Genomic DNA, 26721 nt, shown 5'->3' on the forward strand with positions numbered 1-26721 from the left:
TTATTTTGGACAGAGAAAGAGAGAGTATGAGCAGGGGAGAAGGACAGAGAGAGAGAGAGAGAGCATCCAAAGCAGGCTCCATACTGAGCCCAACACAGGGCTCAATCTCACAACAGTGAGATCATGACCTGAGCCAAAACCAAGAGTCAGACGCTTAACCAACTGAGCCACCCAGATGCTCCTCAAAATCTCTTACAATTTCAGTCAGAAGGAAAAGAGTCTACATTCAGGCCATGGTGTGGCAAGACTGGTATCCTCACAGGCACAGAGTGAGTGAGTGTCCTCTATCGAAGGTTCCACACCGTCTTTGAATCATTGCAAATGAATAATCATCATCCTTCCTATTTTAACGGGGCTGGAGAACACAACGTCCCCTTTGGTTTACAACCCGGGAAGATTCTTCAGGATGGTAGTCATGCCCGCTTGCGCAGATTAGAAGCCACAAAGATCAATTTTCTTAGCCATTTCTGTGACCTGCCTGTGCAAGAGGAGTGGTTTGGTGAGACTTTGCCTGCAGGGATCAGTGGAGTCGGTAGCCTGTGCCTGACATAAGACACGAGTGCGGGGCCCCGGGGGGCCAGAGCCAGGAGCTCCTGGGCATTTCTCGGCTCCTTGATGAAAGGCTGCTTTGGACTAAAGGTTACACACTGCTCTGCTCACCCCTCGTCTGTGACCCTGGGGGTAGTAAGACTAATGCGCCAGATCAAACCAGGAGCAGAGGGAAAATCTTCAAGCTAAGCCTGTGTGAGGGGTTTCTTAAAGGCAGAATTTATAGTTTATAAAAAACTCACTGGCAGCCTCTAACGGGACTAGATGTTCATTGTTTAAGACCCATCGGTTATATTTGCCATGCACTCAATGACTCTGTTTTACTGCCTAGGCATTTTCTTTGGCACCATCTTCTTTCTTTTACCCATCATCGTGGCCGGTTGGATAATTGTAAAGCACAAACAAGGGTAAGTACAACCAAACTCGCCTAGAAAAAGGTTGTAAGTGTCCTTGCCTCCTCTTGGAAGCCAAAGAGAAGTAAAAGAAAACCTCAGAACAAGCACTACTAGATAATCTCTGATACGATTCATAATTATAAAGAAGGCCCTTGACACACATGATGGATAGAGAAATATTCACACTAAAAGAAATACATGATAATAAGAATACTTTTTTTTAAAAAAAAAAAGCTTGGGATTTTAAGAAGTACTCAAGTTTTACCCAAAGGAAAATAGAAGGAATTTTCCGAAAGTGTTGATGAGGCCGTTGCTATCCCAGTTTTGCTGAAACATTCCAAACAGACCGCTAGACACAGGCCTCATCAAGGCACTAGGAGTTACAGCGTGCCCACTGGAACATACATCACAGGCTGCCAGTGTCGAAGAATTGAGGCTTTGTGTAGGGTGTTAAAAAATATTTTATAAATCCACCTAATTTTTTTAAAGTTTATTTATTTTGAGAGAGAGAGAGAGAGAGCGCGTGCGTGTGGGTGTGAGAGGGGGAAGGGCAGAGAGAAAGAAGGAGAGAGAGAATCCCAAGCAGGCTCTGAACTGTCAACATGGAGCCCAACTCAGGGCTTGATCTCACAAACTGAGATCATGACCTGAGCCAAAATCCAGAGTCAGGTGCTTAACCAACTGAGCCATCCAGGCTAAACCCACCCAAGTTTTAAACTTGCTAAAACCTTGCAAGGATTAGATAAAGAAACAGTTTTGACTAGGAAGAGAACATATACGGTGTTTGTGTTAATTGACTTATTTGGAACAAAATCTGGGAGCTCAAAGTCAATCAGAGCAATGTTATAACCTTGATAAGCAAATTCGACACCCATGAGAAACAGTTTATAACTTTTTCTAAGCAAATGCAGTCTCCTAAAAGAAGCCTAACAGAAACGAAAGTTGCTATTTCACGGAGGAGGCCAGTGTAAACTTTTTAAAGGCAGAGCATCACAGCAGAACATCTTAATGATCTAGTCAGGAACTTAATTTCATGGTAAAGCAATTAGTAGGGATTTACATTTAAGATACGGTTTTATCCTTCATAACAAATGTTCTCTAGATGTTGCGGTTTGACAAGTAAATATGTTTCCCTCATCTGCACTATAAATAGAAAGTGAAAGTAGCCTTAATGCTTGATGTTAGCAAAAGCCTTTGTGTCAATAACCTTTTCCCCTCAAAGTTCCTCTTTTACTACTACTATAATTTGAGTCAAAAAATTTTTTAATTAGGCTTTTAAAAAAATTAAGGCTGAATTAAAGTAGTTGGGGCTTCTAATTTTCTATTTCTGGACCAATGTCCGGTTAAAACCAGCCAGAGTACACGACTCTTCTCTTAGAGATATTCACAACAGTCTCTCTCCTCCTCCCTTCCAACTACTTCATTCCGACTCCTGTGGCCTGGTCCAAGTTCATCAACTGCCGATCGAATTCCCTAGCCCAGCTATTGATTCGTTTCACCCATGTAACTTAAGATGGTTCCCTCCTATTATCACCCTTGGGCATGAAAAAGATTCAACAGCCATTTCATAAAAATGATTTCCTTAGAAATGGTGATCTCATCCCCTCTAAGTACCCTCAGATCATATGCCATTTCTTCATGTACTCCATGGCTTTGAACCTGCCTCCTGTTGTCCCTATGTTCTTTAGAAGTATAAAGCCATGGCATAAGCATTTGCTGACCAGTAGCAACCAGGGATGTGGCAGGGAAAAAGATCATGGAGTAAAACCTCCCAAACGTCTAAATAATCCACCATAGAACACATCATACATATGTAATCCATAAAAATTTCAAAACCTAGCTAAACATGTATGTATGTATGTATGTATGTATTTGGCCTGTTTGCACTTCTTGGAGTAATGAGTGAATTACTTTAAGAAAATGCCATTTATTTTCATGTTAGAAATAACACGTAAATGAGATTAGCAGGAGGGGGTGTTGTGCTTAAATAATCGGAATGCCCAAGACCTTGTTCTTGGAAGCAGTTGGGTGAGTAATCATTGTTCTGTGTCCTTGTGTGGGTGCAGATTGATTATTCTTATCTGGATCTCAAGCTTTCCTCACAGGAAGGGAAGAAAGTTCCTTATAGTAACGGGAAGGAAGCCATGTGACAGGCACAGAATATGACCTCGACAGAAGAGCAGTTTATGTCAGAGCCCCAAAAGACTGACAGAACAGTGCAGAAGGAATGGCCTGCTCCATGGGAGACGCAGGATCACACCAGGCCTGGAGGGTTGCAGGCGCAAGTCTACCTCTCGGACACAGGAGACAACACGCTACATTTTGTGGGAACACTCTTAGGTGATGTTTTAGCACGGCTCATTTCATTTTGTAAATATTTTATTGAGTACTTCCCTGTCCCAAGGACAGTTCTGAGGTTTGTTATGTATCCGTCAGCAAAGATGGACTCCTTTATGGAGTTTTCATTCCAGTGGTGGCACAGAGACTACAAATTAGACACACAATTAATTAATTAATTAGAATAAAGGCGATGAAGGGACGCCTGGGTGGCTCAGTTGGTTGAAGTGTCCAACATCGGGTCAGGTCATGATCTCTCAGGTTCGTGAGTTCAAGCCCCACGTTGGGGTCTGTGTTGACAGCCCAGAACCTGGAGTCTGCTTCAGATTCTGTGTCTCCCTCTCTCTCTCTGTCCCTCCCCTGCTCACACTCTGTCGCTGTCTCTCAAAAATGAATAAATGTTAGGGGCGCCTGGGTGGCGCAGTCGGTTAAGCGTCCGACTTCAGCCAGGTCACGATCTCGCGGTCCGTGAGTTCGAGCCCCGCGTCAGGCTCTGGGCTGATGGCTCAGAGCCTGGAGCCTGTTTCCGATTCTGTGTCTCCCTCTCTCTCTGCCCCTCGCCCGTTCATGCTCTGTCTCTCTCTGTCCCAAAAATAAACGTTGAAAAAAAATTATAAAAAAAATGAATAAATGTTAAAAAAATGAAAAAATAAAGAGGATAAAAAGACTAGGAGAAAACTGAGAATAACAGAGTTTCGAAACGTGGTTGTGGGAAAGACACAATTTTTAATACCATGATCAGCATGGTCCCCATTGAGGAGTGCTTTAAAGTGAGATCATGCCTGTGTGTCTGTGTGCATCCTATTTTTGTCTCATTTTTTAAAGATGTCTATTTTGAGAGAGCAAGCGAGTGAGAGCGAGTGGGGAAGAGATAGAGACAGATGAAGAGAGAGAATCTCAAGCGGGTCCCGTGATCTCAGTGCAGAGCCTGACGCGGGACTTGATCTAATGAAACGTGAGATCATGACTTGAGCTGAAATCAAGAGTCAGTTGCTCAGCTGACTGAGCCCCCCAGGCACTCTGAGATTGCCTCATGTTAATTAGTTAGTAAATCTTTAAGCTGCTTATGCTGTCTTAAGAAAAGATTGTTTTCTTCTGCCCTGTTTAAAGAGCAAGGCAGGAGACGTGGCCAGAAGTGGGGTTAGCATGGAAAATACCAGCTACAAAATAGGAGTCAACGGGCTGAGGTGTTGGTTAGTGTCCAGCGCAAAGCAGGGTTGTGATCAAATAGTGGCATCTTCCTGTGGTTGTGTTATGACCCAGGACTGAAGGACTTGACGACTGTAGCTAGCCCTCTCCTCTGCCAGGGAGTTCGGTGGCAACTGTCTACCAGGTAGTACGTTTTTAATTGTCCTAAACTTACCACAGGTTTCAAGGATGCTCGTTGTTTTAATATTCTGCCACTGGACTTGGTAAGCAAGCCTGCTTTGGACTTATGTCACGTCACTGATGATTTCCTATGCCTCCTCGGTCCTTAGCTTTCCCAGATTCAGCATGTCTAATTACTCGGTACATTTGCTGTCTCTGCCCCACGCTGCATTCCCCACACTCTGTTAAATTATTTCTCATCTCCTTAACCCCCCTACCTTCCTCATTAATCACCCCCCAACCCAAATCACACACACACACCAAGCAGAAAATGAGCTTCTCGTAAGCAGAGACCAACTCTAGGCACAAAAAAATCATTTTTAGTTAATGATTTTTGACTTCCAATTGTACAGCAGTTAGGATTAATAGTAATAATAGCAACAGCTAATGTATTTGTTTACAAAATATTTTACCATTTATTGTCTTCGTTGACCCTCAGAGCAACTCTGTGAGGTAGGTAGGTCCAATTGCATTGTTATCCCAAAGCAGAGAAGGGTCTGAGGTGCAGAGAAATTCAGTGGCTTGCTTAAAATCGTACCAGCAGGAGGTCCTTCAGGAGTAGGGCTTCAGTCCCGATGATCTTAGGACCCTGAACCCATTCAGCTACCCGGTAATAATCTCAGCTGCCATTTCTGAATTTGATTCTGTACCACCCAGAACTGCATATAGCACAAAAGTGGGAGGTTTCCTTTTTTTCTTATAGTACTTTAACCTGTCCATTTTATTGGTATGTGTGTTGTTGTTTGTTTGTTTTAGCTAGTCTGGTACATGGGGCAGGTATCCTAGAGAATAGTATGCAATCTCTCCCTTTTACTCTATCCTGAGTTATCAGCCTCTAAGGAAATTACAGTAATTCGGGAAGGGCTTCTGTCCTTACTAGGCTTAGTGAAAATTGTCCTGTCCATTCACATAGACTAGCAAGTTTGATGACTTAACTTTACTGGCTTTTCACTAGTAAAAAACATGTCATCTCTGCATACATTCCATTTCAAAGTATATTTACACAAGAATTTGTGGGAAATGTTGTTTTTTGTTTTTTAGAGAGAGAAGGGGGGTGCAGAGGGAGAGAGAGGGAGAATCTTGAGCAGGCTCCATACTCGCTCAGTGTGGACCCTGACACAGGGCTTGATCCCACAACCCCGGGATCATGACCTGATCAAAACCCAAGAGTCAGATGCTCAATGGACTGAGCCATCCAAGCACCCTGATTTGTGGCAAATGTTAAGCAGGATAAGTCATGCACTGATCACTGAGGAATAATACTGTTAAATTCCTGCATTCATAGCCCATTTAGCCTTGCTCCTTGTTTCTGCCTCTGATCCATTCCCATTCCCATACAAAACAGCCTTCTTGTATATACTCAGATAAAGCTATAAAGTCTTCACTGGTATGATGCTTGGAGTGACAAAACTACTAAGACCGCCCTCTATGAGGTAGGTATCCCTGCATTACCCCATGCCCACATTGACTACCACCAATCAAGTGGATAGCCATCCACTCAGCACATACCAAGGTTGTATTCTCTCAGGCCCATGTACTGGTCATCATCCAAAACCCCTTTCAGCCATTCCTTGGCTAACCACTTAATAGTCACTGCTCCGTGGACGCCCATAACACCCGTCAGTACAACCCTCTACTCTTCCTCAGGCGTGGATCTCAAGTTTGTCCTTCCTCATTCTGGGAACACTTTGCTTCCGACTCAGTCTTCCTCTTTGTCTCAGGGATGCCCTCATTGTAATTTCCACCAAAGGGTAAAGACTAACTGAGCAATAAGGAAGTACTGGGAGGCGGTGGAGTGAGTTAACTCTTTGGCTTCGATCCTTAAGTCCCTAATACCAACACATATTTGACCTCTAAGGGTACTGGTATTGTACCATTTACCATTTCGTTTATGTAAAATGAAGTGCTTAAACAACTGCCAAAGAGGCAGAGTAGCATCCCAGGTAAGATGATGGGCTTTGCAATCATTAGGAGCCGTGTCATACCCACTTACTAGCTATGAAACCCTCAGCAAGGCACTCATCTTCTCTAAACTTTATTTTCCTTGTCTGTAATGTGAGGACAATAATAGTTCCTACCTCACATAGCATGGTGCCTCAGTTAGGGTGAATGTCAGAAAGTGTGAGCTATTGTTATTTACATGTGATTGTTACTGACATTTAAAAGTGCTTAGGGGTTCCTGGCAGGCTCAGTTGGTTGAGCAGCGAACTTCGGCTCAGGTCATGATCATGGCTTCAAGCCCGGAGTCAGGCTCTGTGCTGACAGCTCAGAACCTGGAGCCTGCTTCGGATTCTGTGTGTCCCTCTCTCTCTGCCCCTCCCCCACTAACATTTCAAAAAATTGAAAAAAATAAATAAAAGTGCTTAAATGCTTGGATTTACCCTAGTCCTCATACGCCTCCGGACAACTGCTGCTGCTTTCCAAACTCTGGGTGTTAACTGTACACAAAACAGAACTTCCATCTTCGCTGTAGCAGAAGAAGGAAGCCTTGTGTAAGATTGTTGTGCAAAGCTGTTGCCCTTGTGAAGCCTAAATGTCACCACCTGGTGGTAAACAGTATTTACCAGTCAAAATGACTTTGGAAGCAAATGTCGTTTGAAGGCATGGACACTTGTGTATAAGCAATTCTAGTCTCCTGGCAACGTACAGGATGGTTTTAGTTTTATTTCCTACTCTGAGTTATTTAGTCTGGAGAGGTGGGATTTGGTTGTGTCCTTTTTACATATCTTGCAAAGATTTCAGAAACTTGAGGCAAGTTATGCCCTCAATTTCAAAATGAAAGCCACTGACTACTTCCTTCCAAGACTGAAATGTATAAAATGATTTGTCTTATTTTTCTCCCTCTGCCAATTAGCGAAACTACAGATGAAAAATGTAAGGAGAGTATCCATTTACATCCTCAAGAAGACAGCGGTGTAAGTCCTCAAACTGTGCAAACAAATCAGGAGAACAGCAGGTACCTAATGTACATATTGAATTCATAACGTTGTCAATAACTCAGAGCGAAAGTGAGAACAGGATGTGCCTAAGATGTTGCCTCTGGCTGGATCACTGGGACCACCGGAGATAGAAAGTTCTTCAGGAACTGGAAATGCCTTGGTTGTTGTTTTCTTAGATTCTTGTTTCCAGGGGGTTGGGTGATGGCTGTCAGCGCTGTGCTCCGGGCACTGTTTTCTCAAAGCATTCCTGTGTTTTTGTGCGCTGGTGCTATAAACCTTCGAGAAGAAGCAAGCTTTTGTTTTCTTGTGAAACGCAAGCATTTGGCACTTGGGTGTCCCCCTGGCTCCCCCTTCCCTTAAATGTGCAGGATCACCTGGGGATCCTGTGGAGACTTCGCACTTACCTCCCCCTGCTTTCTGGCTCCCACTGAATTCTCTGCCTCACCAGGTCTCCTAGGACTGCTCTCTCCTTCCTGTTTCCTGTCCTCCCCAACAGGGGCTTGTCACCACACCTCATCCCTGCATGCCACCTACTCAAAGTACCAGCCTACTACCATAGCTGTTGGGTGGTCACTGTTTAGCTGTTTGCTACAGGACCGGGGTGAAAAGGGAAGTTACCAAACTATGTGTACCCAAGTGGCACACACGTAGAAGTGAATATTAGAAATCACGGGACCAGGGGCGCCTGAGTGGCTCAGTCGGTTAAGTGTCCAACTTTGGCTCACGTCACCATCTTAACCCTTGAGGGTTTGAGCCTTGTGTTGGGCTGTGTGCTGACAGCTCAGAGCCTGGAGCCTGCTTTAGATTCTGTGTCTCCCTCTCTCTCTGCCCCTTCCCTGCTTGTGCTCTCTCTCTCTCTCTCAAAAATAAACATAAAAAAAAAATCACTGGACTAGAAAGTGACTGTTTTTGTAAATAAAGTTACTGGAACACAGCCTCCCCCACCGTTAGCCTATTTATGGCTGCTTTTCATGCTGCAACAGCAGAGTTGAGTAGAAGCCACAGAGACCTAGACTGCGTGGTTGTCTTTACAAAAGTTACTTTAAAAACTAGTTCACAAGAGGCTTAAAATATCATTTGATTTCTACTCCTTCCTGCCTGGTTATGTACGTAAACACTTTGCCACCTTTTTTCCAATCTAAGTGGCATTAATCAGGCTCAGAATTCACTCATCTAAGGAGCTCTCCCAAAGTGTGCCAGTCCAAAGTGATGTCTTTCTTTAAAACTCACAGCACTTCCTATCTATAACATGTTTTAAATAAACTGTTACCTGTCAAGACTAATAAGTGCTCATTGCCAAAAATACATCGAAAATAAAAATATAAAGAATATAAAAATTATCTGTAATAGCTTCCACCCAGTGGTTAGTATTTTAAGTTTCTTTTATTTACATATTGTTTAATATTTGCAAGATTATGCACTGAGAGTATATTCACTGTGTAATACCGAATCCCGATTTTGTTTTCACCAAATGAAGACCATTTTCTTTATCATTAAAAACTTCTATCACACAGCAGTCAATGACATTTGTTGTTTTTTGCCTGTTACCACTATTGTATTCACTAGCACATTCCTCTGTTCTTCAAACATAGTCACTTGTAACATGTACTATGCATCGTGCTTATGTTTTCTTTCTCATGATAACTTATGAGTAACGACTCCTTTTTAAATTTCCCAAAATTTCTGTGTATGGACTTAATCAAATGAGAAGTATAGATATTTGAGAGGGAACTGTTTGAAATTTCATTTTAACTAACTTTTTGGAAATGTTTTTTGACATCGAGGTGCATCTCAAATTGTGTAGACTGACTGTTGACCACCGTTTTAATAATAATACAGGAAGTCCGAAATGAATTTGTCACAAGTCTCTTTTTCAAGATTGGGATTTTGGCCACAGTGTTCCACAGGAGCGAGGTTGATCATTTGTGGCCACATATGGCAGACAAGGAGTGAGTTAGTGTCTGTACCAAGCTTAGGACCTGTCCACCCGAGCCAAGTGCAAGGGCAGAGAGTGATACAGGGAAAGAGGCAGACTCCAAAGACACAGCTGCATGCTGAAGGACATGAGAATGTTCAAAGATGACGCAGGTACCAAGCGTTGGGACGTGTCACGAGGTAGAAAGGGAACAATGATGGGGGATCAGGCGGCAGTAATAATGGGGTGTCCGGTGAGCCAATGGGTCTCAACAGGGATCTGTCCACTGGCAGAAGGACAGTCTTCCCGGCCTTGAGGAAGAGGAGAGGCTTCAGCATGGGCAGGGAAGCATCTGGACATCATGGATGATACAATGATTTCTTCCAGTCTTGACGGTGGTGGGGGACGAGGACCTGTTCTCTGAGGCTGGCCCTCCTCCAAACTACCAGCTCCTGTTTGCTTTCCCCTGCCACAGCATGGCTCAGAAGAGACTCAGAAACATTTGGTGTGTTATGAGGAACCTCTGTTTCTGGAATGAGGCTCTTTTTATTTAGTTGCCCAATGCTGAGAAACATTTTTCCTTTGATAAAAGCAGCAACGGGGAAAGGTCAGCTTATTCATTAATCTCTCTCTTATCTATTAAGTGTCTCAGCTTATGCAATACCTTCTTGTGCCCTGCACAGCAACCGCTAAAGAAGGCAATAAACACTTCTTCTGAACTCATAATTGGTGTAATACTGTCCTCATGATTATTACCAGTAAGTTCTGGGTAATTCATTTCAGCCATGCTGTCATCTGAATAAAAATATCCTGTTATTTCAGTGTCCTTCCTTGACAAAGTATATAAAGCTGGAGAACACCTCGAATTAAAATGTTGGTCGGGAAGGAAGCGATTCATTTCAACAGAATAAGATGTGAAACGCATAAAATCCCAACTGGAAGTGACCTCACAGAGATGCAAGCATGTGCACTTGAAGATGCCGAAGTGCCCCCGGAATCTAGGAAAAGCTCCCTCCTCTTAGTTTGGATTACTGTCACTCCTTCACCCTCTGTCCTTGTGCTCAAAGCACACACCATCCATTTAGGGGAAAAGACTGCCCTTGGGCTATATAAATAGCCTCACTTACTTAAAGGACAAACGTGTTGCCTAAGATCTTGGTTTACCAGTTTGTTATTTTCCTTTCTTATTTTCAAATGTCCATACTATGGAATGGGCTCATTAACGAGAATGTGAAAATCCAGAGGGACGATGTGAAAAACAAATAAGTCACATAGAATTATACTACTCTGTGATAACCACTGGTAATATTTCGATTCATTTTCTGCTAACCTTTCTTCATGTATGTTTCTTTATACACAAGTCTTACTTAGTTAGTTTTTCTTTTATAGAGCAAAACCTCCTCCTATTAGATCCGAGTAAAATATAGCTATATCAGTTTTTACTTCCTTAGAAAAGAATATTTTCTGTTTATTAAAAAAAAACATTAAATGATTCTGGAGAAGAGGTTTTCAAGAGAAATATCTGAAACAATGAGCTTTGGATATTACCTAAGTTCTATTTCAAAAGCACTTTTACTCTATTCTTTACAAAAACATAACTATTTTAAATAAAAGAATAATTTTATTATAAAAGCAACTGGCTTACTTTTGTATGGATTCAGAATACACTAAATAAACTAAGAAACTATGACTTTTAAGAAGTTAAAGAATTGGGGCTCCTGGGTGGCTCAGTCGGGTGAGCGTCCGACTTTGGCTCAGGTCATGATCTCACAGTTCGGGAGTTCGAGCCCCGCATTGGGCTCTGTGCTGACAGCTCAGAGCCTGGAGCCTGCTTCAGATTCTGTGTCTCCCCCTCTCTCTGCCCCTTCCCTGCTCATGCTCTGTCTCTCTCTCTCTCTCAAAAATGAATAAACGGTAAAACAAATTTTTTTTTAAAAAAAGAAGTTAAAAAATTAATATATAAATAAGTGGTCTTGGAGTCCTTAACTAGTCCACATACCTACGGATCAAAAATTATCTGGTGTGATATTATGGGTCATGCTAATAATCTAGAAAATATCAGAATCTTCCCGGATATTTAACAATAGATTCGCATAGGACTACTGCTATCTACCGTGTAATCCTGGGTTTTAAGCTGCTTTTAGAGTGTATTCTGCCAAATCGACCTTGATAAATATAAAGAGTGAGCCGAACATCAACTGGAAGTTTTCTTTAAAATCATGGAAGGTAGGGAAAAACAGAATAAGCAAAGTCAACTGACAAACCAGAAGAAAAAATTACAACTTAGATCATGGACAGGGGAAACAGGCATATTTAGAGAGTTAAAAATTCAAAAACCATCCCTCTCCATTCCCCCTCCCTGCAAAAGGGCAAAAGATATACAGCCAGGTCACCAAAAGAAGAAAGGGAAGTGACCTATGAATATATAAAAAGATCCTAAATGGCTTTGCTTAGCTGGAACATAGGGAAATCTATTACGTCTTAAGCTTCTGAAGAAGTACATTTTTTTTTAAATTTTTTTAACGTTTTATTTATTTTTGAGACAGGGAGAGACAGAGCATGAACAGGGGATGGTCAGAGAGAGGGAGACACAGAATCTGAAACAGGCTCCAGGCTCTGAGCTGTCAGCACAGAGCCCGACCCGGAGCTTGAACTCACCTACCGAGAGATCATGACCTGAGCTGAAGTCGGCCGCTTAACCGACTAAGCCACCCAGGCGCCCCTGAAGAAGTACATTTTAAAGGAGGGCTAGAAAATAGTTGTTGGGGACTGGGCTGTTTTAGAATCAAAATTCCCTATCATGAAAAAAATGTAAATTCCTTTTTTTCCACCCAGAATGAAGTAGGTCTGTGAGTATTGTGATTAACAACTATCTGATGCCTGGGACATTTAATTTGAAGAAATTCATGAGACTTTTTTTTACCTGTACAACATTTATATAAGGGAAATACTGTATATACTAACTATGGGTAAAATCCTGAATTTCAAATTTAAAAATTTTTAAATACTTTATTTGTATTCTTGAGCAATTGTGTTAACCTCTGGCCTTACATTTTCCTTCTGAAAAGTAGGGGCTGGTCCAGCTGGTCTCCAAAGTTATTCCTAGTGCTAATATTCTCTTTTTTCTCATTTGCCTTTTGTGTACATGCAAGTGTAAGGTGTAGGTTAGTTTAAATCTATGGCATTTAAATAAAATGTTCTGTCTCCACCATTATAATGAGAAAGGGATAAAAGATTTTCCTTTCTAAATCTACTTGTGGACTATGGTTTGTAATATATTTACATTTTAAACCTTCACAAGCCAAGAGGAAACAAAATGACTATGTGTTCCTTCTAAGAAACGCCTTCCTTTCTGCACTTGATTGTTTTAGAATCCCGGGGCAGGTAATGGCTTACCACAGGAATGCTCTTGCTGGTAAGAGCTAAATAAGAAGGTCAACTGAATGGCAGGTGTTTACCAGATACAAAGGGCGGTGGCACAGCCCCCAGGGCCAACATCAGCAAGATGGTTGAACCATCCTGTTTAGCCATCCTCTTTCAGGTTTTCACAAATGCCTCGTGTGTAATTCACCATGGCAGCGGAAAGCCTCTCCTGAGAGCACGCACAGGCCCATTCCTGCTGCTACCCGACCTCTGATCAGCACGATGGAAACAGACTAATTTAGGAGGCCAGGAATCATCCAACATTACGATTTATTTTCCAGAAGTTGGCCTGTGTTTAATGACAGCCTCACACACCTACCTCCTCCCCACTGGCCTTCACACAGTCTGAAAGGAGATGTAGCACGTAGCTCCAAACCTGGTCTACGCACTGGCATGTTCTCCATGCTCTCCTCTCCTGCACTTTAGCAGTGTGACAGAATCTCCAGGGGGAGCTGCAGAAACCCTGAGTGTTTACTCCCCCGCTTCACTCAAAGCCTGGACTCTTGAGTGCCATTCCCGTCAGGGCTTCAAGAAGTTCACTGTCGACACTCTCCCTTTGAACCAAGTCACTAAAACGATCTCAAGGCTAAGGGACAGACAGCAGCTCTGCTTCATAACACAGCTTGCAGTGCCCGATCCAGGAACGGTTTGTGTGCACACAGTTGTAGCTCATTCCTTTTAGAGGCAAACCCCACTTTGCTCCCAGTATCTTAAAATTCTTACAACAAAATCTCTCAGAGCTTCCCCAGCATTTGGTAAATCCATGGTGGCGGAGAATTGGCAGAGACATGTTAGATGCACGAGACAGCAACCCCCATTTATTTCATTCAGTATATATAGGTTTTTATTATACACCTTACAGACACAGAACTGTCTCAGCACTGGAGCTACAGCAAGAGAACTCTATCCCTGTCTCATGGAGCTTGTCCAGGACAAGAGGGAATGGGGCGCAGAACCTTTCAAAGGGAGCCTTAATTGGGTCATTTGAAAATTAATCAATGTGAAAGTACTCAATTATATTAAGAATGGTTTGCTGAACCCCAAGGATAGACTTTACTGACAGAAGGAAAGTTCCAGTGCAACCGTGCAACCCCAATTCCTGAATCTATCCAGCACTTGTAACTAACAAACCAAACCCCAGCCATGTTCTCAACCTTCAATTTACTCATAAGCAAAAAACACACTTACTTCTAAGACCAGAAATAGATGGGAAAATGCTTTCATCCTATTGAGATGTCAATGATATATACCATTTTATACAGATGGTTACAGAGAACAATAAATACATTCTCTGTTTTTACGCGTTAAGTATCAACATTGGTCCGTAGGACACTTCTGTTCTGTCAGTCTTTTGCAACTGTTAAGAATTAACAGAAATAATTCCCCCTCACTGTTTCCTTAACTATACTTCCTTCAAGTCAATGTCATCACAGAGTGTCTGGATTTTACAATCTAAGATGCTAAGGTGTTTGTTTTATGTATCACTTTACATAACGTTTTATAAGCAGTGCCAAGAATCTAGACATTGTTTTGTTCTGGGAGAAAGAGGAAATTCCACGGTTTGTTGAACCCACAAAGTTTTTAGTACATCTCTGCTTTAGAATTCTTTAAATGCATACAGCATTTTATAATTCCAGAAGATGCATTTGAAGTTAATACAAAAAGCTTACATTTCCTCACCATTCACATTATAACTTAACTCTGAGAGATTCTAGGAACGAAATGCAGTGGATGTAGAAGTTGGACCTTGACGATTTTTTTCTTCATCTGATTCCCAGTGTAGCACAGGGGCATTAAAGAAAACTAAAAACCACAATGAAAATGAAATCTCCATGATCCTGTTGAAGTTTTGGGGTGATGGGGGGTTCGTGGGGTCTGGCACCAACGGCCAAGAAAACACTCTTGGAGCCGGCTTTGGTGCAAAAAGGTGATTTTGTGAAAGCACGGGGACAGGACTCATGGGCAGGAAGACCTGCACTGTAAGTGTGGGGGTGACCATTTTATGGAGGCTGGGGACAAAAAGTCAAGAGGGAGTTTGCTAAAGACTTACTGGAGGCCTAGCTATTGCCCAGCTAAGGTTGTTTTTCCCTCTAGCAAGGCATTAACATTGAGACAGTAGGGAGAGCCTGAATTTTACCTGAATTGGTAAACTGGTGGAGACTCTCATCAGTTTCACCATTTGGTTTTTTATCCTTTCTGGTTTTGGGGTAGGTGGAAGTGTCCAAGGAATATCACACATGTCCCACTGTGGGAGAGAGGGGTGCTAGTTTGTGTTTTGCCCTCAGCCTGCCTCATACTCCCTCATCACTATCACCATTAGTTAATTCTGGAATATTTTACATTAATTCCTCTATGAGAATGCCAAAAGCCAAATACTTTATGGAGGTTTTTTTTTTTTTTTAACTCACAAAGATATTGCGTAGTTTCTCGCGTGGATTTTTAACTGCTTCTGCCTAGACATTCATACCGTAAAGCCACCTATCAAAACTGCCTTCTACTTTTGCTAGACACTTAGGATTTATTTTTCCCCCCTAAATTATACATCTTTGGTCACAGCTCTGACGATTTCTTTGGCATGAACCCTAAATGGAACAACTAGTGGTTTAAAAGTCATGTCCATTTGAAAACTTAACATATGGACAACTTGAAAGCCAAAAGTTTGAGGGTGTTGGCCCCCCGATACATTTACTCACGCTGGTTGATTTTTATCCTTCTTTGCCAGCTAATAGGAAGAAAACGTCACCTCCTTTTGTGTGCTCTTTTAATAAAGGTCATGTTACTTCTCCTCTTACTAGTCATACAGGTTTAATCACAACGCTACAAATAGATCTGGCTCATTCTTCATTTTCCGCTTGACTTTCCACCGAGAGATGGTTTCCCCAGAAGAGCTCTCTCTTATCAATTCCTCGCATCCCAACAATAACGGCTTTGAGTATCTCCAGGAGATTGGCAATTAATACTCCCTTGTCCTTACCTTTTTCGTGCATGTTTTTTCCTCTTCAATAAAACATTCAGTTGCTCAAGGGCAAGGGCCCCAGAGAGGTGAGGCCCGATATGCTAATGGCCCCGGTGTCCTTTAATAATTCATCTCCCATCCTTTCCTTAGGGGTTGGGAGTGCGGTGGCCAAACCTTTGAGATTCTGAAATCTAGCAGGCCTTGAGAAGATCCAAGAGCAGGTGCTGAGCCCCGGAAATCACAAGTATTGTCCCTAAATATGCCAGATCACTGCCAACTCTTGAAAAAAGGGCCCAGGGGGTCCGGACAGTCCCGAATGCCTCAGGACACGACCGGAGCCCCGAGGGGTGCTGGCCCCACGACGACCCGCTGCCTGGGCTCTGGGTTTGTATTTTCAGGGCGAGGCGCTTTTCCCTCAAAGCGGCGTTCCGTTCCGGAAAAGGGACAAAGATGACTCCCTAGCCCTCCTTTCCTTTCCACCCTTCCGGATCCCTTTCTCATCCTGAGCCAGCCGAGTCCCGCACGCCGCCAGGCAGGTCCCGCTTCCAGCTGCTGGCTAGCCCCGCCCAGTCCGGAAGTCCTCTCACTCCCGCCCAACTCCGTCACTTCCACTCCCTTCCTCAGGCCACGCCCCTGCGCCTGGGAGCCTGACACCTGCATACGAGGGGGATTGTTGCGTCTGGTACCCGGACTCGGGAAGGTCTTTGCCCGGCGAGCTCCCCAGTTCCCGCTGGTCTCCCGGAAGATGATGGCGTCTTGCGCGCTGTTCCACGCAGATCCCGGCCTCCCCGAGAGGCGCTCTTCACTGTCCTGCTTTGTAATCCTTTTGGTGGCCCCAGGGCTACTGCTACCCATGTCCTCCGGTAAGAGCCTGGATCGGGTGTGCGCTCAAGTGGCGAGCCGGAGCGGGTCTGCGAGCGGGCCGACCGGACCCCAGGGCCCCGGAGCTTTCTTTGGTGGGTCGGGAGCAGGCGCGGGCCGGGGGTGCCCCTGGACGTGCTGTGCGAGCACCTATCGGTTGGGGATTCTGGGGTGCCGGAGGTGAAGACTTGTGAGGCGTTGGAGTAAGTCTTGGCGGGTGATGGGTGCGGCGGGTGTTTTCCCAGGGCGGATCCCTGACCCCAGCGATAGCTTGCAGTGTGCTTCCGGGCCTGAGCACTTGCGGACCTGGAGTTCAGGGTGAAGGTTTGGTCTTCGTGTTCAGTGCGTGCAGCTGTTGCTAGGATCCGCACTATGCCTGTGGGGATATTTGCCCTGTGTTTCTTGGAGGGGTGCTGCCTTGGGAAGAGGGTATAATTTGTGCCGGGCTAGGGGACCCCAGGCTGGGTGTTACCGGGTGTGTGCTTTACGGAAGTGACCAGGCCTATGGTGTGGAGTGTTGGGTAAGGAAGCTCTCTGCTTGGTTTACACGGGGGCTGAGAAGCCCCCGTGTGTGTGCAAGCTTGACTGAGAGCCTCTGAGTGGAAAAATGCTGTGGGTCCCTGGGGCATAGAGTTTGGGAAGGCCACACCTTGCTTTTTGTACCTAAAGACAACAGTCTCCTTGTTGTCCAAGATCATATTGGTGTTGGTCAAATGCTGTTCTTTTTTTTTTTTTGGACATAGAATCATCTTCCTGTTCCCATCCAATAGACATTACCCAATTCCATTACCTAATGGCTTTTTGGCCATTTCCTTCTTTTCATTAGGGTGGGTCATATTTGAGGGAATTTTTTTTTAATTTAATTTTATTTATTTTGAGAGAGAGAGTGAGAGAGCCTGCGCTCTCAAGCAGAAGAAGAGCAGAGGCAGGGAGAGAGAATCCCAAGCAGGCGCCCCACTGTGTGGGGTCAGATGCAGGGCTCCAACTCACCAACCATGAGATCATGACCTGAGCCAAAGTCAGGAGTTGGAGGCTGAACTGACTGAACCATCCAGGTGCCCACTGAATGAATCAAAAAGATTGGTAGCTTACTGATAAATGAGTATCCTAAGAAATAACATGATAAATAATGTCAGTGTGGTTTTCTCTTGCACGCATTAACAGAAGCTGAAGGCCCATCCGTTAAATTTGTGTAATGTTTCACTGAATAGGAATGAGTGCTTATAATATATGTGTGTGTGTGTGTGCACGTGTATTAAAAAAGAGTGCTCGTTGTTTAACACTTAACATTCAAGCAACAACCATTTTCAGCACTTTAGTATATTTCATTCTGTCTATATCTGCACCTGTGTTTCTCTGCCCAAGTTATTTCTAGGAGCCTATTAGGTATACGTTAAGTATGCTGCATTCTTTCCTTAGTAGCATTCATTCAACAAATATTTGTCTTCTGTGTGCCAGGTTCTGTTCTGGTCCTCAGGATACACTGGTGAACACTCACAAAACTGCCCCATTTTCACGATCCTGATTTCACTATTGATCTGGTTGCAGTCACATCGATATAAGCAGGGACTCCATTACTCACTGTGAGACCCCCAGTGCCATGCACACAGTGGCCGTCAAGAAATAGTTGCTAAAATCTATTGGGAGTGGCAGACACCAAGCATACTACTAATAAATATGTTGTAGCGCAGAAGTGCTCTGGAGGAAAGGAGCTTGAGTCCCTGACAGCATTTAACTGGAGGCAGGAACAGTTTTCTCTTTAAACAGGCCATGCTCTGCCACTGTGGGGCTTCTGTACTTGCTATTCCCTTAGACTTGGAGCATCCACCCCCGGCCCCTTGTGCCTAAGGCTCCTTTTTGTCCTTCACACTCAGCTGAGATGTTGCCCCCTCGGAAGGCCCCTCTCTGACCACCCCGTCTCAGGTGGACCCACACACTCCACCTCAAATCCCCCGACTGGGAGTCACCCTTGCAAACCTGTGTCTTCTGCTCTCCCCACTAGAATGCAGAGAGCTCCTCTGTCTTGTCACACTTGTGGTTCCAGATGCCCATTTTCTGCATCAGCATCAACACTCTTGTATACACATTAAGTACCAGAAAATGAAATAAAGGATTCAGGTGAGGCTTACAGTACCGGAGGAAGGTTCTTTAAAGAATCGTGCTTAGGATGGCCTATTCGTGGTGCCTAAGCTAAGGCAGGGGCGCCTGTCAGAGGGGCTCTGTCTTCCATTGTTTATGTAGAGTCTTGCTTGATACTGATCATCAAATAGTTCATTTCTGCGTGGGGGGAGTGGAGTGGAGAGGGGCCAGTGGTGGTAAAAAGAAAAGAAAAAGAAGTTTTTAAAAAGGATCAAGGTTAGATTAGCCTTATAGCTAAAAGGGGAAGGAGACTCTGAATGTCATTTGGAATAGAGGAAAGAGACAACTGAAATGAACAGAGTGCAACATGGAAGGGAATAAGACTTAAAAACGAAGAAAAGGGAAATCAAGGCCAAGTGTAAGGTTCAAAGGTAAAATCATGGGGTGCCTGGGTGGCCCAGTCGGTTGAGTGTCCGACTTCAGCTCAGGTCATGATCTTACGATTCGTGAGTTTGAGTCCTGTGTCGGGCTCTGTGCTGATGGCTCGGAGCCTGGAGCCTGCTTCCGATTCTGTGTCTCCCTGACTCTCTGCCCCTCCCCTATTTGCACTCTGTCTCTCAAAAATAAAGATTAAAAAAAATTTTTTTTTAAGGTAAAATCAGGACAGGTATGAAATTAGGGAAAGTACAAATGAGCCTTCATTATGTTGGGCAGGGAAAGAATGGGAAGGGAGTACACAGTTCAGTTTTGATGCATCTCATCCTCTCAGAAGAAGGTGTGTAGGCAGACAGTGTTGTGCCCGGAAGCCCACCACTTCAGAGGTAGTTAGTTGCCAGCTGCACGAGATGGCAGAAGGGAACATTTGTCCAGTTTTGGGACCAGTCTCATTCTTCTCCAAAGGGTCTGCTGGTTTGTACAAAACCCACTATTTCCTGTTGTGGGTCATATCGTTAGGTCTTTTCTTTCTCTCTAATTAAAGAAGCCAAGATCTGTAAGTGCTTACATGCTAGTTTCTTAGTTTCTTTACTCTACGTATTGTAATACCCAGAGGACAGTCCTTCTGGTCAGTTGCTAGGTTACAGAATACTGGGAGATAGGCAACAGAAGAAATGACATGGCCAGATCTTTCTCCAGTGCTTCAAGCTTAAAGATGGTTAGTTTCAATGTCAGATGCCTGACAGCGTATTCTTCCCCATGGTGTTCTGTTTAACACCAGTGGTCCTTTGAGTGCCATGTTGTTTTGCCTCGCTACTCTGAGGGACATGCTGTGCTTGGTGTTGTGGCTGCATGGATGAATGGAGCCAGCCATGGGAACTGTTAAACACAAAAACATGTGATAGTGACTTGAGAGGTCCATGCAAAGGACGGTGCAAGGGAAGGGGAAGGGGCCCTGCCTCCCCGGGGAAGTGGAAAACGCTTGCTGGAGGAGCAGTTGAGTGGATCCAGTGTAAGGAGACGAGAGTTGAACAGGGCTTGCGGGTGAGCAGGTAGGAAGGGTGTTCAGAGCAGAGGGAACGGTGTGATCAGAGGCTTAGCGATGTGACATGGCTTAGGGCATCCATGGACTGTGGAGCTACCCGGTGTGGCAGCAGGAGGACACAGAGGCGAGAGAAAGGCAGAGGACTGGATCACAGAGCTGATCACTGTGACAGCAACAGGATAGTCAAGAATGAACAATCACCATCATTAAAATTCAGACATGACGTTAGCATCTGTCTTTTTAGGGCACCTTGAGCCCTTTTGTTTGAGTTGGCACATGGCAAATCTAAACCAGAGTTACTTTAATTTCTCTAGACTCAGTAGAAGATCATTTCTTGAGGACCACATTGTAGATTGTTGGTGTAAGCGCGGGAGGGTTTCAGACGAATGTGGTGGGAAGAAGTGTTGGTAGTGGAACCAGGCTGCCTGGCTGAAAGGTGGGTGGTAGGTAAGGAGGCCTATTCATAAATGCTAGTAGCAATGTAGATAGAAATGATGGTGATCTGAACTCAAAGGAAAGGCAGAATAAAAGAGAAAGAACAGGAATTTCTGTTTTGAAGACCATCTGTATTTAACTCAAGAACAAAAAACCCCAAATAATCTAATGAAAAATAGAAGGCATGAACAGACATTTCTATAAGAAGACAGACAAATGGCAAAGAGACACATGAAAAGGTGCTCAACATCACCAGTCATCAGAGAAAGCAAAACAAAACCACAATGAGATCCCACCTCACACTTGTCAGAGTGGCCAAAATCCAAAATACAAGGTTGTGGGTAAAAAGTCCTCCTCGTCCACTCTTGGTGGGAATTCAGACTGGTGCAGCCACTGTGGAAAACATAGAAGATTAAGAATACAATTACTGTATGATTCATAATTCCACTACTAGGTATTTACCCAAAGAATGTGAAAACACTAATTTGGTAAGAGATGTGCATCCCTATGTTTATTGCAGCATTAACTTACAATAGCCCAGAAAAGGAAGCAACCCAAGGGTGAGTTGATAGATGAATGGATAAAGAAGCTATGTACAATGGACTGTTACTTAGTTATGAAAAAGAATGGAATTTTGCTATTTGCAGCAAGAGGGTATAATGCTAAATGAAATAAGTCAGTGAGAGAAAGACAAATACTCTATGATTTCACTCATATATTGACTTTAAGAAACCAAACAAATGAACAACAAAAAAGATAAACTCAAAAACAGACTCATAAATATAGAGAAGAAACTGGTGGTTATTAGAGGGTAGGTGGGTGGGGAGATGAATGAAATAGGTGAAAGGGATAAAGAGTATGTTTATCGTGATGATCACTGTGTAATGTATAAAGTTGTTGAATCACTGTATTGTACACCTGAAAACTAATAACACTGTATGTTAATTATACAGGAATTGAAATTTTAAAACCCATCTATTTTGTTTGCTGGGCATGTGTAAATATGAAAAGAATCAAGAGACCACACTTTGGCTTCAAAATGTTATCGGAGATAGCGTGACATTTCCAAGTGGAGCATGTGGGTGGGCAATTGGATATATACATTTGGCACCCTGGCTAGAGATTGAGGATGGGGACCAGGATGCGGGAGGCAACGCCTCTCAGTGATAATAAGGTCATGGGAGTATACATATTCACCCTGAGGGATCTGCAGAATGAAGTAACACGAATCCTAGAGCAAGCCATCAGGAATATCACATTATCCAATCAAGCAGAGAACAAAGGGTAGCCAGAGGGTTAAAAAAAAAAAAAAAAAAAAATCAGTGTTCTGAGCAAGAGAAGAAACTATTGTAAAACAGTATAATATTGGACTCAGTTATTATAGTGTATAAAGCTTGCAAACCAAGTTGTCAACTTTGCATGTTTTTGAAAGCATGTCTTATAATTATACGTGTTAGGAGGAAGAAATAACTTCAAATTAGTTGAATGGATAAACCATCCAATTGACATTTCTTTTTCCATACAGGTCACTATATATGAAAGTCATATTTGGAATTCTAAAATGCTTATCTGGTTTCAATATAGTTACTGAAGTTGAATGCATAAAACAAGGAATACTTGCATAATTTAATCAGAGGAATGCTGTTACTTGATTTATTTCTTGGTGGTTCCAGGATTTCTAATGACATGGTGCATTTGTATCTAGAATGGAATTATATTAGCATTTCTAGCTTCCCCCCCCCCCCCCATTATAAAATGACTCAGGGTATTCATTTTAATGTAAATGTAATGTTATTAATAAAATTCATCTCTTTATTAATCCTCTTTTTAATGCTTTTAATTGCTATGACTTTTTGTTTGCTTTTTGCTTTTGTTCTGATTTGGACAGTTGATTGAGGAACATTCACGTATCTTGGTCAGCATAGTGGTAATGTGGAAAACATATTGCCAGTAGGTGGTTTTGAGGACATGATGTAAAGGAAATGTTGGACGGTGTTTATAGATACAATTTTAGAATTTAGGAATATGGTGTAAAAGGAGAGTAATATTTCACTTGAGTAGAGTTCTCTTGACCAGTCTCTTAATCTGAAGTAAGACGGAGACCCAGGGAGTAAGAAAGAAAAGTTTCCTCAGGGATCAAAGTAGATCTGTCTCCTTTGTCCTTAGGTCCTCACCCTTACAGGAGAGGCCTCCATGTTCTTTTAGCCCTTTAGGACTTTACTGGATGTGTCTCCATCATGTTGTTTTACATAATTGTTCTGACAGATCTGTTTGGTTTTCAAGCTCATGGTTAATTGAAAGGGAAGAGAAATTGCTGAAGTAGAAATGACACTATTCTAGGGAGGGGAAAAAAAACCCCTCCCTTCACCCCCTCAAAATTCTAAAAGCATAGCAGTATCGTAGCACTCCTGGAGGTGTATATTGGATAAACAGCCCAGACAGCTGCATTCAGGGAGCTTCTGAAAGAATGTGTGATCCATTGATCAGTGGAGGAAGATGAAATCATACTTAAAATAATGTCCCCCAAAGCAACATATTTTTCATGTTATGCTATTGAGAGTAGTCAATTTTGAGTGGTGCCTGGCTGGCTCAGTCAGAAAAGCCTGCGACTCTTGATCTTGGGGTCATGAGTTTGAGCCCCACATTAAGTGTAGAGATTACATAAATAAATAAACTTAAAAAAAGGATTTCAGAATAGTAAATTTTGATATTTAAATGGTATTTATTCACTTATAAAATGCCCAGTTCACTAACATGAAACAAGAAATGAAGTCTTGTATTTTGAAAGACTTTAGTGAATATTTATTTTGATCTATGAAATACGTTACACTTATTTAATAATCACTTGTTACTATAGCATTTCGTAAGCACCCACTGGGTACAGTAATAGAAAAAGAAGACATATGATCCCTTACCTCTAGGAATTTGCCTTCTGAGAGGAAACTAAGCCTGAAGTGACAAGTTATTTTAGTTTGTTTCAGGCTATGGAAGAGTATTCAGAGCAGAGTGCTACATATACTATAGAAGGCTTCTTAGAGGAAGGGCAATTATTCATAGTTTTTTTTTTTTATTATTTCATTTTTGAAAGAGACAGTGTGAGTTGAGGAGGGGCAGAAAGAGAGGGAGAGAGAGACTCCCAAGCGGGCTCAGGGCCCGATCTCACAAAACCGTGAGATCATGACCTGAGCTGAAACCAAGAGTTGCACCCTTAACTGACTGAGCTACCCAGGCACCCTGAGGAGAGGCGAGTTTTGAAATGAATTTAGAAAAAGATGGGGAAGGATGCTTTTTTACATATATTGTTAAGACAAAAACCAGTGATTTTGTTTCTTCAACTTATTGTTGAAAGAAAATTCATCCTATTCCCCAAACCTAGTAGGATATTATTTTTATTTAAAATGAGCAAGGCACATCCTCGACTGCTATCACAACTTTGGTAAAGGAATGGAAGAATCATTTAAAATCTTGGATTTTTCCTTCTATTCCGTATTACGTTCCTGCTGGGAGACCACAGTCCCTGGTTGGTGACAGAGAGAAAATACTTCATTTTCATTTTCTCATTCTCTTATCCCTAGATGCCTGTGACCCTCCGCAGTACAACTCTATGAGGCCAACTGTTGTTAAATCCAGTTATAATCCTGGGGAAAATGTACAATTTCAGTGTCGCCCAGGATACAAGCGTATTATACCTCTTCTTCCCGTATCTTCTGTTTGTTACCCTAATAACACATGGACACCTCTCCAGGAGGCTTGTACAAGTAAGTGTACAGATTTTTTTTTATTGCTCTAGAGATTTCACACATTTGAGATTGCATATTCCCCTAGTGCAGTGATTGTTTTCTCATGTGAATGTAGGTTTTAAATAGTAGTTTTTCAGTCCTCGAAAAATCCCCAAGGAATCTTTTTCTTGGCAATTGGTTATCTGGTTAAATGTGAATCTTAAGTTTGGCTTTATAATAGTCAAAAATAGAAAATACTCTCATGAATTCAGATAAGCAATGCCGAATTTTTATTTTAATTCAAGTATTTTGAAATTGACATGAAACAACAAATTTGAAAATTTTCTTTTAGAAAGATCATGTCAACATCCAGGAGATCCCGTAAATGGCCATATGGTCAGCATAAATGGAAATTTTCTCTTTGGATCACAGGTTCACTATGCTTGTAATGAGGGGTAAGTAAATTGTTCCTTGGAGGAAATAAGGTAAATATTCCTAATTCCATTTTTGTTTTGCTTCTCTTCATAAGCGTTCCCATAAAGTTGATTGCATTTTCCTCCTATTGACAAGTCGTACTTACAGCCTAACAAGGCTCAGGCTTTTTATGGAAACTGAAAAGATGTGTAATTAGTAGGAAGAAATTTAAATTGAAGAAAAACAAAATTCTATAATATTTACCATATCTACTATAAATCTATTGTGAACATTAACAATGGTGACTTCATTTTTTACAATAAAGTGCACCCTATTTAAAATGGCCAACTCTCAGTTGAAGTTGGGCTTATAGAAATGAAAGACCAAATTGCCAACTGAAGATATTCTTATATTGAGAGCAGACCAAAATTCACCTGGTTAACCTGAACCGTTTTGTTGATCAAGATCTGTTAGTTAGAATTTTGTGATTGTTACAAAGGTTAAGTATCTCAAAAAGAGGTATTGAGCACTTAAGAATAACAGCCTTTGAGGCATCTGAGTGGCTTGGTTGGTTAAGCATCTGACTTCAGCTCAGGTCATGATCTCAAGGCTCATGAGTTCAAGCCCCACATCGGACTCTGTGACTACAGCTCAGGGCCTGGAGCCAGCTTTGGATTCTGTGTCTCCCTCTCTCTTGGCCCCTCCCTCACTCACACTGTGTCTTTCTCTCTCTTTTTCAAAAATAAACATAAAAAAATTTTTTTAAAAAGATTAACAGCCTTTGTTCTATAGGGTTCTTTCAGTAGTCTATATTGGGGATACTGGACATGTATGAAAAATGTTCATTTAGAAGGTAAATGGAATACAGTATGAAAATGCGTCTGATTTTTTTTTTTTTTTATATTGTCTTTTATCCTGCTACTTTGCTGAATTCATTTATTAGTGCTACTAACACTTGTTTTGTTCTGGTGGAATCTTTATGATTTTCTATAGATAAGATCACATTGTCTACAAACTGATAATTTTACTTCTTCATTTCCAGTTTGGATGTCTTTTATTTCTTTTTCTTGCCTAATTGCTATGGCTAGAACTTCCAGTACTATGTTGAATAGAAATGGTAAAAGCAGGCATCCTTGACTTGTTCTTGATCTTAGAGGAACAGCTTTCAGCTTTTCACCATTGAGTATAATATTTGCTGTGGGTTTTTCATGAATGGCCTTTATTATCTTAAGATAATAAAGTCTTCTTGTCTTGTCTTCCTAGTTCATTGAATATATTTACCATGAAAGAGTGTTGAATTTTGTCAAATGCTTTTTCTGCATCAATTGAGATAATTGTGTGGTTTTTGTCCATTCTGCTGATGTGGCATATGACATTGATCATTTTTCATGATCAATTTTCATTTTGAACCATCCTTGCATCCCAGGAATAAATTTTGCTTGTTCATGGTATGTAATATGCTACTGAATTTTGTTGGTTAGTATTTTTTGATGATTTTTTGCATCCTGGCTCATAAGAAGTATTGGTCTGTAGCTTTATTTGCTTGTAGTGTCTTTTGGTATCATGTTGATGCTGGTTTCATTGAATGAATTGGGAAGATTTCCCTCCTCTTAAATTTTTTGGAAAAGTTTGAGAAGGATAGGTATTAGTTCTTTAAATGTTTAGTGGAATTCACCCATGAAACCATCAGGTCTGGGGTTTTTCTTTATTGAGAGAATTTCGATTACTGATTCAATCTCCTTACTAGTTATAGGTGAGTAAGTAGTTGTAATTTCTGTTTCTTCATGGTTTAGTTTTGGTAGCCTTTGTGTTTCTAGGAATTTGTCCATTTTATCTAGGTTATCCAACTTG

At 42.2% G+C, this 26721-nt stretch overlaps 1 protein-coding gene and 2 long non-coding RNA genes across 5 annotated transcripts in view; 2 read left to right on the top strand and 1 right to left on the bottom strand.

The window, feature by feature from the left end:
- The window catches only part of LOC128310967 (uncharacterized), a 58845-nt gene extending 42450 nt beyond the window's left edge, over window positions 1–16395 (bottom strand). For both annotated transcript variants that reach the window (XR_008292989.1, XR_008292988.1), the window contains exon 1: window positions 15901–16395. This is a non-coding gene — a long non-coding RNA (uncharacterized LOC128310967). The remainder of the gene's footprint in view (window positions 1–15900) is intronic.
- LOC113603857 (uncharacterized) lies at window positions 45–11785 on the top strand. Of its 2 annotated transcripts, XR_003425616.2 has the most exons (3): window positions 45–956; window positions 7504–7605; window positions 10326–11785. It is a non-coding gene; the product is annotated as an uncharacterized LOC113603857 (long non-coding RNA). The 2 variants fall into 2 exon arrangements; XR_008292990.1 differs by lacking the exon at window positions 45–956 and having other exon boundaries at window positions 1462–7605.
- Window positions 16396–16488: 93 nt separating the features above from the next.
- LOC106981799 (membrane cofactor protein) overlaps window positions 16489–26721 on the top strand; it is a 35057-nt gene continuing 24824 nt past the window's right edge. Inside the window, exons 1-3 of the mRNA XM_015079967.3 lie at window positions 16489–16745; window positions 24313–24495; window positions 24809–24911. Coding sequence (XP_014935453.1) covers window positions 16628–16745; window positions 24313–24495; window positions 24809–24911 — 404 coding nt within the window. The 5' untranslated portion in view covers window positions 16489–16627. The remainder of the gene's footprint in view (window positions 16746–24312; window positions 24496–24808; window positions 24912–26721) is intronic.

This window comes from Acinonyx jubatus, chromosome E4 (assembly GCF_027475565.1).
Source record: "Acinonyx jubatus isolate Ajub_Pintada_27869175 chromosome E4, VMU_Ajub_asm_v1.0, whole genome shotgun sequence".
Lineage (NCBI taxonomy): Eukaryota > Metazoa > Chordata > Mammalia > Carnivora > Felidae > Acinonyx > Acinonyx jubatus.